Source organism: Pristis pectinata, chromosome 25 (genome assembly GCF_009764475.1).
Source record: "Pristis pectinata isolate sPriPec2 chromosome 25, sPriPec2.1.pri, whole genome shotgun sequence".
Taxonomy (NCBI): domain Eukaryota; kingdom Metazoa; phylum Chordata; class Chondrichthyes; order Rhinopristiformes; family Pristidae; genus Pristis; species Pristis pectinata.
This window is the reverse complement of record NC_067429.1, coordinates 25,513,002-25,531,832: the sequence shown is the minus strand read 5'-3', so window position 1 is coordinate 25,531,832 and position 18,831 is coordinate 25,513,002. Positions and strand designations below refer to the sequence as shown.

The 18,831-nt window shown below is 39.4% G+C and overlaps 1 protein-coding gene across 3 annotated transcripts in view; it reads right to left on the bottom strand.

Annotated features, from left to right (window-relative positions):
- Positions 1 to 18,831, bottom strand: part of plekhm1 (pleckstrin homology domain containing, family M (with RUN domain) member 1) — a 54,203-nt gene that overhangs the window by 28,319 nt on the left and 7,053 nt on the right. For 2 of the 3 annotated variants that reach the window (XM_052038582.1, XM_052038584.1), the window contains exons 2-4: positions 11,184 to 11,263; positions 8,414 to 8,658; positions 4,933 to 5,580 (exon numbers count right to left, since the gene is read on the bottom strand). In XM_052038582.1, the coding sequence (XP_051894542.1) occupies positions 4,933 to 5,580; positions 8,414 to 8,658; positions 11,184 to 11,237 (947 nt within the window). In that variant the 5' untranslated portion in view covers positions 11,238 to 11,263. The remainder of the gene's footprint in view (positions 1 to 4,932; positions 5,581 to 8,413; positions 8,659 to 11,183; positions 11,264 to 18,831) is intronic. The other variant, XM_052038583.1, reaches the window with a different exon arrangement.

Sequence of the window (18,831 nt, the reverse complement as noted above, 5' to 3'; positions counted from 1 at the left end):
AGTGGTGGGAGTGTGGAATGAGCTGCCATCTGATGTGGTAAATGCGGGCTCACTCTCAAGTTTTAAGAATAAATTGGATAGTGTTACGGACTCAGTGAATGTCCCTTTAAGATAGAGTGTGTGTGTGTGTGTGTGTGTGTGTGTGTGTGTGTGTGTGTGTGTGTGTGTGTGTGTGTGTGTGGGGCGTGCTTACGTCAATAGAAGATAAAGGACGTAGTCCGTAACAATAGATACATGGATGGGAGAGGTCTGGAGGGTTATGGACTGGGTGCAGGTCAATAGGACTAGCGGTATAAAATTTCGGCACAGACTAGAAGGGCCGAATGGCCTGTTTTCTGTGCTGTAGTGTTCTATGGTTCTAGGAGTCTTGTGCCAAGTTTGAGATCTTGAGTTTTTAAACAATTTGTTCCTCAGTCAACCAAAAGTTATGCTGGTGTACTGAAGACGATGGTGAATTTTATTACCAATATCACCTTCACAGAGAGGTGGTGTCAGAAGTAAAGGAAGTGGTCCACATTTTCCAGGGTTTTGGCAGGAACCTTTGTTGTTGGAAGGTGACATTGTACATCAGAGGCAGGTTGAATGACTTGGAACTCGGCCTCTGAATGTGAACAAATGCAGGCATTGTCTGTGTACTCTAGCTCAACCGTTGAGGTTGCTTCCAGCATGTAGATACCACACAGTTTCTCCTTAGTCCTGTACATTAGCTCCAATCCAGCAAAGAACTCGGTGGTAACAAGTTGTAACACTGTAGTGAGAAAGACCGATGGAGTGTTGGGACAATAAAGCGGCTTTGCTTGATACAAATCTTTGTAGATTGGCTCTGTTGTGGACCCAGTTAGGGCCATGGCTTGCATGCTATTATGTCACAAACTTAAGGAGACAAATTTCTGCTGAATTTGAGGATCATGCTCCACAGTCCTCCCACTTGACAGAACCAAAGCTCTAGGCAAGTTCAAAAAAAGGCCATGTACAGCAGTTGGTGCTGCAGCCTGCGTTTCTCCACAAGTTGTTGTTCAGTGAAGACCGTGTCTGCAGTACCTCAGGACTGGCCTCAAATACCTCAAAACAAATAGCAGGCGAGCTCCTAATCCAGTTACGCCAGTCATTACGATCATGGCTGATTTTCCAATCTACTTCCGTTTTTACTCCACTTAAGGGAAAATAAGTTTGGCAATAAACTGATAAAGCAGAAGTAGCACAGAGATCGAGAGAGGAAAATAAAAGAATGTTTCAGTAAAGGACATGTTTGAGATGTGAATAACTTGAGTCTAAATAGATGAAGAGCAACAAAAAGGAAAGAAACAAAATGATAAGAAAGAACTGCACTGTTACAGTATTTCAGTACAATGACAACCTAACTATTTGAAAAAGGAAAGAGGAGGGGAAAAGGTACTTTATGAAAAACATGAATAAAGATAGTAAGAAAAGCAGAAAACAATGTCTCTTGCTGGGAAATTAGTGTTCACTTTTTAACTGTACTAAATAGATACTGCATTTAGCAGCATTGCCAACCTTGCAAAAAAAGAAAAAGGATAATTGATGAAAATCCCAGTTGAAAAACCATTGGAGCAGTTTTCACCCTTATGTATTTGTTAACATCATCTGCAGATTTACTAAAACCACCTTCACAACTTGCAGATGAGATACTCCTGTGCTTACACTGCAGGGAGGCGAGTCAGAACTTTAAAGCATAAATTTTAAGGCAGTCTCTGTACTGTAGCGTTGAGGCTGCTCTGGGAGGTGAGGAAAAATGGGAGGCCAGTAAGAAAAGGAAACCAATGTTCTGTCAAAGATACGGACAACTCCACACATGGACATGCCCAACAACCCTCATGCTGTGAATGGAGCTAACCAATGCAAGGTGCAAGTCTACAAGGGACCAGTGATTACAGCACCTTGCAGAGGTGCAAAAACACAGATTATATGGAGCTTTGTCAGTGATGCCTCTGGATAATAGTGCAGCACGTTAAAATGTTTGTGGCAGAGTCCATGCCCAAATGATAACCTGATGTCCTGTTAAGTTTGCTCTGTTTTACTGCGAGTTATAAATTAAGGTTGTAGATCACAAATTATTGCTCCCATTTTTTTTTCAGTAAAGCAAAGATGAGCATTGTACACACTGATGATAACACCACTTCTGCAAATGATGCTGGATAACCAGCAGCTGCACTAAAGTAAATTACACACAGAGATTCTGATGAAGAGTCACAGACCCGAAACACTGACAACAGACTATTTTGCTTTCCATTGATGATGTCTGATTTGCTGAGTTTTTCCAGCATTTTCTGTTTTTGTTTCAGCTTCCAGCAGTTTTATTTTGATTTTCATTTACACATAGAGGTGCCTGGGTCCAACTTTCCAACGGGTAGGACTTCCATTAGAAATGGTTGCTCTCAAATTAAAACATGTCTTAAACAGCATTAATGCACAATTTTTACATTAAAAAGGCAGTGATGAGTCTACTTTCTAGGCTTATGTTTTAGAACCAGATTGAAACCCAAATAAATGGTAAAACAGGCTAAGCTGGTCCAAATGCAAGGGCGACTGTAAGTTAAAACATCAAGCTGGAGAACTTGGACTTTGCTGATCAATCATCACTATTGAAGAGTGCATTAAACAAAGTTCATGTAATGTTATATTAACTTTCCTATGCTGTCTTGATATGTAGTCTGCATGTTAAGACTTGTTTTAAGAAATAGACAGAAAAATGAATAATTCTTTGTTTAACCCAGTTGCAACATGGAAATTATTCTGTCTCTTAGACAAACTCAAATAGTCTTAGCAGAGCACATTTCTGGACAATGCAATACATTTATGCAGCAAACCTAAAGGACATGGTTTCTACTTATTTTAAACAAAAGTTTCACCAACAGATTAAAAATCCTTCTTGACTGCAAGGCAAACTGGCATGAGGGGAAGACAAGCATACATCAAACTATCTTTATGACTCCAATCCACTCTTAGGAAACAACATGTGAGAGATTTATCAACATTGATTTAGGTATTAATTACGGTCAAAGCATTGCACAACATACAAGGAGCATAGAGTTCGAGATAGAAGCAGAATGAATTGTGGCATACAACAAGAAACACAAACAGGAGGCAACCATAAAGGCCCTTTAACTGGTTCATAAATCAACATGATCAAGACTGATTTTCTACCTCAATTCCCTCAGCATCCACAAATACTCAGTGATCAAACATTTACCGGCCCCTAAGATGAAAAATTCCTAAAATGCAAGTTTACAAAACAAATTTTCTGATTTCTAAATGGTGTCTGCTTATCCTTAGGTTATAGCTACCTCTTGATTCAACAGCCTCTCATTATCTCCTGTTAGGCCCACCAATAATTTTATATATTTCAATGAGATCACCTCTCATTCTGCTAAAGTCCAAAGAAAATAGGTCAAATTTACCAACAAAGGACAATCCTGCGTTCCAGAGAAGGATAACAAGAGAATGTGTTATACCCATGAATCCACATGAAATGAAATTAGGTTTTCAATAGCACAATTTACAAAGTGAAATCACCACATTCAGAAGCTGCCACAGATCTACATAACATTTTATTAAAAAGAGAACTGGAATCATGCCAGAAGCCGGAGTGTAAGGAATGAGCTCCATTGTACACAGTAAAGTCTGAACTCCAAAGTTATATTTGTTTGTACCAAGAAAGCAGGAGAGTCCACTGTCTTGTTCAAGAACTTTTAAAAACACTGATCAGAAGTTAGATAACTTACAATCTTGTGATTCTCATCCATACTCTCAAACAAATTAAAAGTCTACAATATCGTGTAATGGAATATCCAAATGATGGTCTCCCAAACAGAAAGTTCAAAGTATATGCAATTCTCAAAGGTTAAATGTGTTTCTATCCATTCTGAATCCTAGCGAGATCTCACGAAGAAGAAAACACTCAATTATGTCAACATTAAGTTACACAGATTTTTATATTTAACTAAAAAGATACATTGACAACCCAAGGTAGGAAATAATTACATGTTACATACAAAGTTGCCTGAGACACCAAAAAGATAGATACCAAGAACCTGCTTCCTCTGGCTACAGATCTAGAACTGTGGAGCATGATATCAGGATAAGGAATAAGGCGCAAAGAGCAAGATAAAAAGAAATGTCTGTACACTGAGGGTTGAAAATCTTTGAAATTTTCTATACCACAGAGTTCGGAATGCTCATTGCTCATTGACTAAGAATCAGAGGCTGAGATTGATTTTTCGACACCACGGGAATCAGAGAATATGGGGAACTCATGAGCAAAGTGGACAAGGCACAAAATTAGACGTGATTGTATTGAATGGTGGAGCAGGCTCAGGGGAATATTATGGCCTTTTTCAGCTTTTATTTCTACATTCGTATGGGAAATATGGCAATGAAATCACATAACCCTCAGACTTGAATTTGATGTCTTTTGAATTGTCAACTGACACAACCACCACCCAAAATCAACTATCACAGATATTAAACCAAAATCCATACGGACCAAAATAAATCTAACTTCCAAAAGATAAATTGCACAAGGATGTCAACTTACTATTTAAAAACTGTGATAATGTCCATAAAAACAGTTATACTTTTATAGAATACAGTGAAGAATTTCTCAGATTTTAATATTTCTATGACAAATATTATAATGAAAGTACGTCAATTTAACCAAAATAAAAACCAAACATTCTGGAAATACTGTAAGTATTTACTGGATAGATCAATGCTGGAAGGGTCTTTGATCTAAAACATTAACTATGCTTCTCTTCCCACAGATGCAGTTCCACCTGCTGAGTATTTCCAGCATTTCCTGTTTTTATTTTAGATCTCCCATTCCCAGCTTTTTTGAATGCCGATCTAACTTATTTTATGTGAAAATAAAATGGTGCAAATTACAGCAATGATATATAGAAGAGTGACACTTACACTTGTAGAGATTTGCTGGAGCTCTCACCACTTGCAATGCCTTTGTCTGTATCATACGACCACAATTCCTCAGTAGTTTGGTCAGGACTCTTCATTCCATTTGACTGAAGGAGACTGTCAGAACTCAGGCTGGAAGAGAGCTGGGATGATCCAGTTGTTTCCAAACTTAACGTAGAGGATGCAAGTTTTAGTTTACCCAGCTGGTTACTACTGTGCATAGCTGTGGAACTGGTATGAGTCACTTCAATTATATCAGAACCAGATGACTGAGAAGTTGAATCCCAAGAACCTTTCCTCCTTCCTTCAGACAAGTTTGGCGATGAAGCTTCTGGCAGTTCAGGTCCGGAGCATAAGCCGGCCAATGCGAGGGGAGTGGTAGTCCATTCATTTAGCACAGCTGACTTATAAGACAAAGTAAATGAAAGAGATGACAGACCTTGCAGATAGCTCAGCAGGACTTCACTGTCTTCTGAATCAAGAAGCAAGGCCACCGGATGGTAGAAGTCACACAGGCTGTCCTTCTCACGAAGCAGGGACACTAAGTAACACTCCATCAAGCCATCATTAAGTGCAAGTCTCACCCACGCTCGACACCGTCCAACATCAGTGTTAATAAAGTTCAACTGCTCCAGCTCTGCCACAACATCACTGCAAGATTTTTTAAATAAAAAGAATCAGTATTTGAAATATCATTTCAAACAAACTTTGAGTTTGAGTAAAAAAAAAGTCATCCTAACATCACTCTTGCCTGACAACAATGGCTCAGATTTTCCAGGTAACACCTGGAATTCCCTGCAAAATGTCAGGAAATTCAGAACTCCTATGCAAGTGTACACAACTCAGAAGTCCCGAACTTCCTTATATGTTGGACTCCTTATCCAGTCCAGCAAGTTGTGAGAATTCCCCAAGACTTAGTGAGGAATGCACACAAAAGATTGTCTATGACTTTAAGGGAAAGGAACAGCTGAAAATAAGTGTTAGTACTTTTAATAAACTTTGAGGATTTTGCTGATTATGCTCCAATATTTAACTCTTCATAAATTCCAGAAGTGGAGCATAAACTCAACACATCCCCAGAAATTACACTGGGCTGTTGAATTACTGAACCAGTTTAGACTTAGCCTAGAACAATGACTTGATTCATTTCAATGGATGGAAATGACTGTGGGGATGATGGGAATTTATTTATACTTTCTTGAATTATTTACATTTACTTAAATGTTTTAAATTTAGATTTTATAAAACATAAACTTAATTAGTTTTGTTAATAATAACTTAATTGTTAATGGTTTGGATTCTTCTGAAAGTCCAAGACATTCAGAAACATTCAATATTTTTCAAAGCACTGACAGCTGGCTGAGCAAAATAGCATGTCTTAGCTGGTTGCCGATCTTGATGTCCATCTCTGTGGCCGGACTTGCTCCAGCTCCTTCTCATGTTGGGATTTGCAATGTGGAGAACCTAGGATGGGGATGGCTTCTGCAAAGAAGTTGTCTATGCAGGATCTGCACAAGGTAAATGCAGGCTAATGGCTAGGTCAGATGTAAGCCAGGGATTATGTAATGCTATCAATTCCCAGTCCAACATTCCCATTGTAAATACTGGCACCATCTTTATACCTCAACCACAGACCACAGTTTTTGATCTCATTCCAATGAATCCCCAATATTAAATGCAGCATTTTTATGCAGTGAATGGACATAAAGCACAAATGTGCAACATTGTACGAAAAAAGTGTCTGTACTGCATCTATGACTACAAAATTGTGAAGCCTTTGGGTTTAAGGTTAACAGCTCCAAGTTGCAAAGATGGCTCTATGCTTCACTCTTTTGAAGCCAAATGCGATTCCTAATTTTTGCATTTATAAATAATATGCAAGAAAAAGCACTGTTTGCTACTGCTGTCTTCCGTGTTATGAGATTTGGAACTATGTATACAATATTTTGAATAGTCTGCCCTACAATACACTAAATCAAACAAATTGATATAACTAGCTGAAGTTATCCATTGTTCCAAATTAAATGGTACACAAAACTAGTGGGTGGTATATTAACAAGATGCAAGAGGAAACCATCAATCCCACATCTATCACATTTTATTCACAGAACAAAGGAAATGTCATTTCTCGAAAAGAAAATGTCATTTCTCGAAAAGAAAATGCTAAAGCTACTACTTGTAGCAGTTCTAACAGTGTGACATAATGGACTATATAATTAGAGAGTGCACCACAGTCTGCCATTACTTGAAAGCCACACAATTGCAATTTATTAGCAGGCCTTGGTTAATCTTCTGAAATAGGAAACTTAGCTAGTCTTTCCTTTCTGCCAGAAATAGATCGAATGCATTGGATACAAAGCGCTTTAGGACATCAAAGATGCAAAGATATTGCATGAAACCAACCCATTTTTAAAAAAAATTCCCACACAACAATTTTATCCAGTAAACCTTTGCAATAATTCATCAACAGAAATTGATTTTGTTTAGAATTCAAGTTATGCCCTCAAACAAAGTTTCTGGCAAGTTCACCCACTTCAAGCTAACAATGGTATCACTTTCCAGCAACTCTTTCCAACAGGAATGTGTGCAAGCTTTAAACTGTAAAATTTATACCAATAAACACTATATAGTACCTCCTCTACGGCTAACAACATTAAGCAAAAAAAATTTGAAGTGGTGAAGGAATTTTTTTTATAATCATTACATACACAAGACATATATTACAACGAGTTTTCCAAAAAAAGTCTTATTAATGCTTTTTTTTTGCATATTAGTACTTAAGGCCATTCCTAATGTTCTTTAAGTAACATGAGGCACTGATTAAGCACTACATGGCTCATCAAGGTTAGTGATTACAGAATTAAACAATTGTTTTAGTAACAGCTTAGGGACATATCTCAAATCCACGTAAGTCACATTCACGTCAGAATGAATCACCTACAGATTTCAAATGGAACTGCTGTCAAAAACAATAATCAGGCTGCCCTGCTTCTGAACCTGTCTCTATAGAAAACATTCTACTGAGTATTTAAGCAAACATTTGTTTATGATGATGGTGAGGGAGAAAAGATGTCAAAGCAATTAGGCACAAAAATTTTTGCACATATTCAAGTCACGTAATGTCTAAATTGTTGGCTTGGCCTATACTTCCCCACTGTCAGAAAATGATTGGCTTGAGCCAACTCTGCTCTATTGATTACAATTCAGCAGCTAAAAAAAAAATCACAGGCAAATCCACTTTCCAGAAAGCACTTTTGTGCTCTAATCCCTAACCGTATCTTTAAAACTAACTGTGTGCAAAATTAGGATGGTTAAAAATATAAAAATGAAGTAACATTACATAACCAGGGATCAAGAAAAATTGTACATAATCAGTGTTTTTAGACCAATATACTTTACAAGTACAAAAATTCATATGAAATTAACATCCAATTTAGAGTAATGCTGGAATATGAATTAGTTCAACAAAATTGCACCAACTTACTGGTGAGTGACCGTTTTAAGCAGCGTCCAAAAAACAGGCTGTGGAAGAGGAGCTCGACTGCCTTTCCGCCCTCGGTTTCCTCCACTTGCTTTAATGTGCTTCGATTTCAATCCATGCACAAATATCGATTCCATGACACAGCACAGTAAATTTGCATCACAGTCATCACTGGTTACAACACTGTCCGAATTTACATACCGCTTCTGTAAGCACTTCAGGGAATGGGCCAGCTTCTTCTTTATCCGCTGAGAACACAAACAAATAACGTTGCTTACATTTAAAGTTACTTAATTCTATTTCAGAAAATCATACACAAAACAAAAGAGCCATGAATCTAACATCACAATTGGTTATTGACTCACAGCTCATCCTTAAAAATGTTGCCCAAAATGGCAGAACAATTTCCACAAAATCATTATAGCACCCCCTCCCAAATAAAACTGCAGACCATATACCATGCACATGTCAGGTACAGGCAGCCAGGATCAAGCAAATCCCTTGAGTACAAAGGATGTAGAGGTACACTTAAGAAGGAAGCAAGGAGGGCAAAATGGGATATGAGATATTGTAAGCAGATAAGGTATAGGAAATCCCAAGAGATTCTATATAATGAGCAAAAGGGTAACTAGGGAAAGAATAGGTCCCCTTAAGGATCAGTGTGAAACTACAGGATAAGGGTGAGGTCTTAAATGACTACTTTTTGTCTGTATTTACCATGAAGATCACGGAAGCAAGAGAATTCAGGGAAGAGAATAGTGATGTCCTGGAACAAAGATTTTATGAAAGGGGAGGCCTTAGCAATCTTGAGGTGCTTTAAGGTGGATAAATCCCCAGCACCTGACCAAGTGTATCTGAGGACATTGTGGGATGCCAGGGAAGAAATTGCTGGGGCCCTGGCAGAGAGTGGTGGTTGAAGGTTGTTTCTCGGAATGGAGGCCAGTGACTAGTCGTGTTCCGCAGGGGTCGGTGTTGGGACACTTGTTATTCGTTATTTATATAACTTATTTGGATGCGAGTGCACAGTAAGATTGTGGATGACATGAAATTAGGAGGTGTTATTGAAAGTGAATAAGGTTATCGTAGATTACAGGGGATCTTGCTCAGTTTGAGATGTGGACTAAGGAGTGGCAAATGGATTTCAATACAGATAAGCATAAATGAGATGATACATTTTGGAATGTCAAACCAGCATAGGACTTATACTATGAATGGTAGGATACTAGGAAGCGTAATGGAACAGAGGGATCTAAGAGTACAAGGGCATAATTCATTGAAAGCGGCATTACAAGTGGACAGGGTGGTGAAAAAGGCATTTAGCACGCTGGTCTTCATCAGTCAGGCCATTGAGTATAAGAGTTGGGACATTATATTGCAGTTGTACAAGTTGTTGGCAAGGCCACACTTAGAGTACTGTGTACAGTTTTTGTCACCCTGTTATAGGAAAGATGTGGTTAAACTGGAAAGAGTGTAGAAAAGATTTACGAGAATGTTGCCAGGACTGGTGGGCCTGAGTTATAGGGAGAGGTTGGCCAGGCTAAGTCTTCATTCTTTGGAGCGTAGGAGGGTGAGGGCTGACCTTTTTGAGGTTTATAAAATTATAAGGGGCATAGATAAGGTGAACGGTAGCAGTCTTTTCCCCAGGATAGGGGAGTCCAAAATTAGGGGGCATAGATTTAGGGTGAGAGAGGAAAGATTTAAAAGCGACCTGAGAAGCAACTTTTTCAAGCTGAGGGTGGTGAGTATATGGAATGAGCTGCCAGAAGAAGTGGTTGAGGCAGGTACAATAGTATCAGTTAAGAAGCAGGTGTATAGGTACAATGCAGGGGCAGGGCTTAGAGGGATAGGGGCCAAATACAGGAAATTGGGACTAGATGGGTGCATAGTCGGCATGGACTCATTGGGCCTGTATCCGTGCTGTATTGCTCTGTGACTTATGACTATAGCTGGGACTACTTTCCCCAGAGCAAAGGAGGCTGAGGGGTGACCTTGTAGAGGTTTATAAAATCATGAGGGCACTAGATAAGGTGAGTAGTCACAGTTTTTATCCCCCCAGGGTAGGGGAGTCTAAAACTAGAGGTCATAAGTTTAAGGTGAGGGGAAAGATTTAAACAGAACCTGAGGGGCAAGTATTTCCACGTGGAGGGTGGTGGGTATATGGAACAAGCTACCAGTGGAAGTGGTTGAGCCGGGTAAAACATTTGAAAGAGATTTGGACAGGTACAGTCAAATGGGTCTAGCTTAGGAAGGCATCTTGGTTCCATGGATGAGTTGGGCTGAAGGACCTGTTTCAACGCTGTATGACTCTGACTCGACGATAGCAGAACCATGACAGAAAAGTTATGCAATCGTGGGAATTTTCTCAGCCCCCCACTGCCACAATATTTCTTTCTTCAGCCATCTTATGCTTTATCACTTACTTTACAGTTTGCTGTCTTTGTCATCAGAAGACTTTGAACTTTATTCCATTCCTCTCTTCAGCCATTATCACAAACTGAACTAGACTATTCTAGACATTACACATGTAAATAGCCACCTGCTGTCACTTGGGAACATTGTACATACCCAAGTGACAGCAGGTAGACAATTATGCTAGACATAACTACAGAAAAAAGATAAAACAGGTCAACTCAATCCAGAAATATTCTGCAAATCATATCATTTTGGTGGTCAAGTTATTCAACTTGTCAATGCTGACCTTTACCAATGAAACAATACATAACAGAAGTGTACTCTTATTTATCAGTCGCATTAATAATTTACTTCCCCTTACCTGTTTAACTTCTCTGGGTGTGACTGAGTTTTCGGATGTGTGTGTAGAAATCATTGTGTACAGGTTCACTCACATGACACCTTTAAACAAAAGAATAAAGAAATGGATCACAGAATGAATTAAGAATGGAAATGACCAACAACTTAGTTTACTAATTGTGACAAGTAATTAAGAAAAATTAGGGTTTCACTATAAATTTCACCTCAATTCACCAATTTCAATAGAATGCTAAACTGTCAAACTAAAATCAAGAAGTCAGCAAAGATGATCAAGATATAAATAATTAAACCATCTATTTCCAGAATCCAACTCTAGTAATCTGAAGCACCAAGCATTCACACTATAGTTTAAGTTTTACACTTCAAATAAACTTGCCAAATTATGCTCATCATGAACGTAGCAAAAACTGAGATGGATCAAACCCTACCAGTCAAATACTGTTCAAACTAGACTGAACCCAATGCTATATACAGCCTAAAAAAAAGCATTGAACACCAGATCATCAAAGATCCCCATCATCTGGGCTATACCATCTTTTGGCAGCTACCATCAGGCAGGAGGTACAGAAACCTGGAAGTCCCACACCACCAGGTTCAAGAACAGCTACTTCCCTTCAACCATTCGGTTCTTGAACCAACAGGTAAAACTGTAATCACTACAGTGTAGCAACACTATGACCACTTTACATTAAGATGGACTTTATTATTTTTGCTGTGTGTTTTCTTCTAAAAGTTGTGTACAACTTATATTATGTTTTTCTTGTGAATGCTGCTTATATGACGCTATGCGCCTGTGATGCTGCTGCAAGTAAGTTTTTCACTGCTCCTGTGCACACATGTACTTGTGCATATGGCAATAAACTTGACTTTGACCTTGAGGAGGTCTGGTTAATTGTTTGGGAGGCAGAAACACGAGGTTAGAACATGGTCAAAAAATATCAGAGCTTGTACCCTTGTGTCAGCAAATATGCTACATGCATGAAACCCAGTCTTATTAAGATTTCCCATCAATTACACAGGAGAATTTGTTTTGACTTAGTGTGTGATTCACAGGTTATTACAGCTACAATAAAGAAAGGCAAGGATAAAGTTTTGCAATTTTAAAATGTGTTTGGAGTCATACTTTTAAAGTACTTTAAAATAATGAACACCTTAAAGCACTTTTACAAGTTCCCAATTTTTTAATTAGCAGAGGTGAAAATTCTTGACAGCTTTCAAAGGCGGCAAAGATAGAAATGTGGCTTTAGCATCTGACAAAGGGTCTCCCTGCTTTGTGGGCAGGGCGTCGACCTAACCTGACTACATCATGCAAGACTTTTGTGCCATCAGATCCAGGGGACTTTAGTCCAGCAAGTTCTTCTTCAGGGAAAGAAAGACCCTGTGACTTCTTGATTAAAATTATGCATGCTAGAACATAGAACAGTATGGCACAGGAACAGGCCCTCTGCCCATGATGTTGTGTGAACTAATTAAGCTAATGATGCTGAATTACACTTATCCCTTTTGCCTGCACATACTTCGTATCCCTCCATTCTCTGCATACTAATGTGCCAAAGAGCCTCTTAAACACCTTTATCGCATTTGTCTCCACCACCACCCCTGCAATCTCATCTCTTGCCTCTTTCAATAACTTGGAGTATATCCTATCAGGCCGTGGGGACTTGTCCACCTTAACATTCTTCAAGAGACCCAACACCACCCCTTTATCTCAAAATGCCCTGGCGTATTAGCACGCTCACTATCCTCCACATCGTTCTCCTTGGTGACTACCAACACAAAGTACTCATTTAGGACCTCGCCCACAACCTCCGCCTCCAAGCATATGTTCCCTCCTTTATCCTTGAGAGGTCCTACCATCTCCCTAGTTATCCTCCTGCTGTTGATGCATATATAAAATGCCTTGGATTTCTCTTGAATCCTACTCACCAAGGACTTTTCATGGTCCCCATTGGCTCTCCTAATTCCCTTAGAACATAGAACAGTTCAGAACAGGAACAAGGCCCTTTGGCCCAGGATGTTGTGCTGAATTAATTAAATGCCTAACTAAACTAATTCCTTCTGCCCACACAATGCCCATACCCCTCCATTCTTTGCACATTCATGTGCTTATCTAAGAGCCTTTTAAATGCCTCTATTGTATTTGCCGCCATTAACACCCCTGGCAGCACATTCCAGGCACCCACTGCTCTCTGTTGAAAAACCTGCCCCATACATCTCCTTTGAGCTTTCCCCCTCTCACCTTAAATGATGCATTCTAGTATTAGACATTTCGACCCTGGGAAAAAGATACTGGCTGTCTATCTATGCCTCTCATAACTTTTATAAACTTCTATCCCTCAGCCTCCGCCACAACCCAAAACAACCCAAGTTTGTCCAACGTTCCTTATAGCATATGCTCTCTAATCCGGGCAGCATCCTAGTAAACCTCTTCTGCACGCTCTCCAAAGCCTCCACATCCTTCCTATAATGGGGAGGCCAGAATTAAATGCAATAATCCAGATGTGGCCTAACCAGAGTTTTATAAAGCTGCAACATAACTTCCTGACTCTTGAACACAATGTCTCGACTAATGAAGGCAAGCATGCCATATGCCTTCTCTACTACCCTATCAACCAAAGTGCAGCCACTTTCAGGGAGCTACGGACTTGGACCCCGAGATCCATCTGTACATCAATACTGTTAGGGGTCCTGCCATGAACTGCATACTGTCACATTACATTTGATCTCCCAAAGTGCAACACCTCACACTTGGTCGGATTAAACTCTGTGCCATTTCTTCACCCTTATCTGCAATCTCCGTCCCATTGTATCTTTTGGCAGTGTTCTACACTAACTACAATGCCACCAATCTTTGTATTGTCTGTGAACTTACTATCCCACCCATCCACGTTTTCATCCAAGTCATTTATAGATATCACAAACAGCAGAGGTCCCACGACACAGCCCTGCGGAACACCACTAGTCATGGACCTCCAACAGATTAAGTCCCATCGACCACAACCGTCTATCTTCTATGGGCAAGCTAATTCTGAATCCAAACAGCTAAGTCACTGTGGATCCCACATATCTTAATCTTCTGAATGAGCCTACCATGAGCGACCTTGTCAAATGCCTCACTAAAATCCATGTCAACACCATCCACAGCTCTACCCTCATTGATCACCTGCATCACCTACTCGAAAAACTCAATCATTAGTAAGGCATGACTTGCCCTGCACAAGGCCATGCTGGCTGTCCCTAATTAGACCATGGTTTTCCAAATGCTTATTAATCCTATCCCTAAGAATCCTCTCCGAAAGCTTCCCTAACACTGACGCGAGACTCACTGGGTCTACAGCTTCCAGGGTTATGACTCACTGGTCTATAGTTTCCAGGCTTCTGGCTCCTTTCTGTTCCTTAAGGGCCCTGTTCGATTTTAACTTCCTAAAGGTCACATATACTTCCTTCTTTTTGACTAAATTCACAACCTCTCTTGTCATCCAAGATTCTCTTACCCTGCCATCCCTGTCCTTCCTTCTTACTGGAACATACCGCTCCTGTACTCTGTGCAGTTGGTCTTTAAACAACCGCCACATGTCAGATGTGGACTTGCCCAAAAACAGCTGTTCTCAATTAACTCTCCCTAGCTCCCGCCTAATACTCTCATAATTTGCTCTCCCCCAATTTAATACTTTCCAACAAGGTCCATGCTTATCCTTATTCATAGATATCTTAAAACTTAAGGCACTGTGATCACTGTTTCCTGAAAGTTCCCCCACTGAAAGGTCAGTGACCTAGCCATGCTGGTTTCCCAATACAAGGTGTATGGGCCCTCTTTTAGTCAAACTCTTCAATGTACCTAACAAATGCTACCCTGTCTAACCCTCTTGCACTAAGTACGTCCCGGTCTATATTCAGGAAGTTGAGGTCACCCATCAGTGGATGAGCCCTCCATTTCGTCCCCTCTGAGTGCAGCTGTGCTATTGTCTCTGATTAGTAGTGCAACTCGTCCCCCTCTTTTACCTCTCTAAGACAGCAAAACCCTGGAACATTAACCATCCACATATGCAAGGGGTAAGTTTGGTGTACCTCAGGTAAGAGTATGGACAACATGTCTGACTCAGCAAAATACAGACCAGAGAATATTCTGTCGAAGCGGTCTGCAAGTTTTACTTCCACTGCCTCAAGTCTGTTGTTCCTTACAATGATTAGGTCATCAAAATGTGGAACGTCATATGGTGCAACACATGCAGCAAGAGTGGCTAAAACCCACTTTAACAGGGCTGAGAAGCTGAACAGTAAGAGAAGTTTGTACTCCACAGTTCTAGAATCTGATCACAAGTGTAGTATCCAAATATGCTTTGAGACCCACAAGGTTCTGTGAATACAAAAGCTCTGAAGTGCATGACAAGAAGCCATCTGACCACCTGTAGTATTTGATTGCCCACAGGGCCATAATAGTGGCAATACTGTCATAAAATAGAGGCGTATTATCCAAGTTTTATCCTTTCCTCTTAGAAATACTAACATGCAAGAGTTGTCTATTTACCCAGGTGTTTCATGGTAGTATGAATTTAGCTGATTTCAATGGAATCACAAGTGGTGGGAAGCCATAAAGTTTCTAAATCTTTATTTTCTCCTCCACCATGTACCTCATAGTGAATATGTAATCGAAATAAACTACCCGACTCTTAACTACTAGAATTGTGTTTACCATTTAAAATTAAAAAATTAGGACTTTGTCACATTAAAATTTGGTATCTCACAGCTGATGCAGATACAAACAGGAGAGGGGAGAGAACAAGTACTGTTTGCTCAGGCTAAACTTACCTTTAGATCAAAGGAGAAGCTGTAAATTCTATTCTTTATGGCAGCATTTAAGACTTCACAGCCACAGCAGTAAGAAACAGGAGTAATTTGATCACTGAACACACCTCTTGCACCATGAGCAGACTAATCCCCAGAATAACTGTGAATATATGCAAATTCCACCTCAAGGCATTCAGGGATAGAGAAAAAGGGTGCGGTGTCCTACTGTCAGTTGTTATATTAAGGTAATCTTTCAATTCCACGTATTTCAGCACAAAATAAGGACACAACTACCACAAGTTTGCAACATGCACATCCGCTGCTGCATTTCCAACATTAAAACAGTGCCCAAAATTAACTGGCATCTTTGGATGACCAGAGGTCATGAAAGGTTACACATCATTGCAATTTTTTTTAAAGCTGTGTTCATACATGTTAATAGCTGTGCTCTGCATAGCAAACACAAACGTGCATATCTGCAAGTTGTATGGTAGCATCTTAAAAATATACTTCAGCACTGATACAAACAACAGCCTGGTCACAATGTTTTTTTCAACACTGACATGGAGTGAAGTTATAATATAGCACAACCCTCAAAAGAAAAATAGTGGTCACTTCTGTAGAAACAGATCAAGAACAAAATGTCTTAAATAGGCAAAAGGCCAAGAAAGGCAATGTACTTCATGGAGCAGTTAACTCAACATCAAATGAATTCAGCCATTTCTGCAACTGACAGAACACCAAGCAAGACTGAAAGAATGTTTGAGATTTAGCAAGAATCTGCTATAGGTGAACATCACATGGTATCTGCTATCATTTATACTTGGAACCTTAGCTAACAGAGAAACCAACAAACCTTTCCTTAAGCAAAGATTTAATTGGGAAATAAACATTGGAAAGATTGTGAAGGGGCAATAAAGACTATATTGAGAGAATAAAAAGAAAGGGAAGAAACAAAAAATTGAATTTAACATCTGTCATTTTTTTTAAATTGCCCTAAAATTCCAAAAGCTGCAGGGATGGGAATCCAGCCATAATAGAGAATTTCCAAAAACAATCATAATGATAAATTAAATTCAATACAATGCATGTTTGCTTAGAATTACCAACTACAAGTATCTGCTCATTGTTTATTTCATATCCACAAATATAGGAACTTCACGACATTTGATGTCAGTTAATTATGCTCATACAGTGAAAGGAAAGAATGACAGAACACAAACTGCAACATTTTGCTCTTTGCATTAAACCTCTCATCTGCTCTTTGCCTACAATTAGTTAATTTTAAACGCAAGAAGCCATTGGCCTCATGATTCTTTTGAGAGCAAATTCTAACACAATATTTCTTGAAGTTGTGCCTCAAAAGATACATTTACTCAAAAGGGCTGTGCGTGATGAGAAAAAGTCACAACACTTTCAGAATGCGTATCTGAGAAACTCATAACCTTTGAATCAGAATTAGCAGCAAATCTGAAAAGACATTTAAAAGCTTTTCTTGTAGAAGTGTGTTAATGATCAAGTCACAATCTTTCTAATTCCTCCCAGGATTAAAGCACCTCCAGCCAGGGCAACAGACACAAAATTGTCTTGAGGCAGCACTGTCACAGCTAATAGAACTGCTTCCTCACAACTCCAGAAACCCAGCCTCAATCCTGGATGAAGTTTGCACATTCTCCCTGTGACTGCACAAGTTCCCTCCAGGTGCTCTGATTTCCTCCCACTTCCCAAAAATGTACTGCAGGTAGGTAATTATCCACTGCATATGGCCTTAGTGTACAGATGGGTGGGGTGGGGTGGGAATGTAGGGACAGTAGGTTACATGGAAAACTTGTAGGGTGAACTTGTGAAGGAATAGGGCTGCTCTACGAACCAGCATACACTTGATGGGCAAAATGTCATTAGGAAATATGGAAAATAATGGAATGGATGGAAAAATAATGGAAAATAAATATGGAAAATCCAAATGTATTTGGAATGAAAAAAAACTGCAGAAATCTAAAACTGCTAACACTGGAGACACTCATCAGGTCAAGCTGCATCCATAAGGAAACAGAGTCAACTTTTCAGGTCAAGGACTCTTCATCAAAACTGGAAAATGAAAAAACAAACAAGGTTTAAGTTGCGGTGAAGGGGAGAGATGGAGACAACAAAAGCACTGTCTGTGAAGACTGAAGTTGTCATGCTAACAATTACTTTAATAACTGGCAGTTAGACAAAAAAAAGAGAGAAATAGAAATTAATTCAAATTGAAGATGAGTTGCTGCTCAAGATCGCTTTGGGCATCGCTGAATCAATTTAGGAGATTGAAAACAGAGAGGTTAGAGTGGAAGTGGATCCAAGAAGTGACAGCTGACAAGAAGCTCAGGGTCACCCTTGCTGATTGAGATGGATATGCTCTGAAAAGTGGTTACTCACTCTGCATTTGGTTTCTCCCCAATGCAAAGGCATATATTCAATACATGAGATGTTGACTCTGTTGCTCTGCCCATGGATGTTGCATAGCCTGCTGATTGCTTCCAACATTTGTTTATATTTGAAATGCATCTAAATATACTCCACATGCTCTGTGCTACTAGGGGTTTTCTCATCAACATTTACATCCACTATTGCTCATACAATAGTTAAATTACATAATATATATTTTTTTAATTAAGGCTAACTATTATAGCAAAAGAAATCCCACCCGGATATTGCAACTATTTTATGCATGATCCTTGAACAATATTATCTTCCAAAATTATATTCTCACATAAGGCCACTGAACACAAAAGAACTCCTGTAACATCAAGTGACTCATGGTCTTGTGCTGTTATTTACTTCTGTTCAATCAGTTGGCAATAATGGAAAGCTTTTAAACAAGC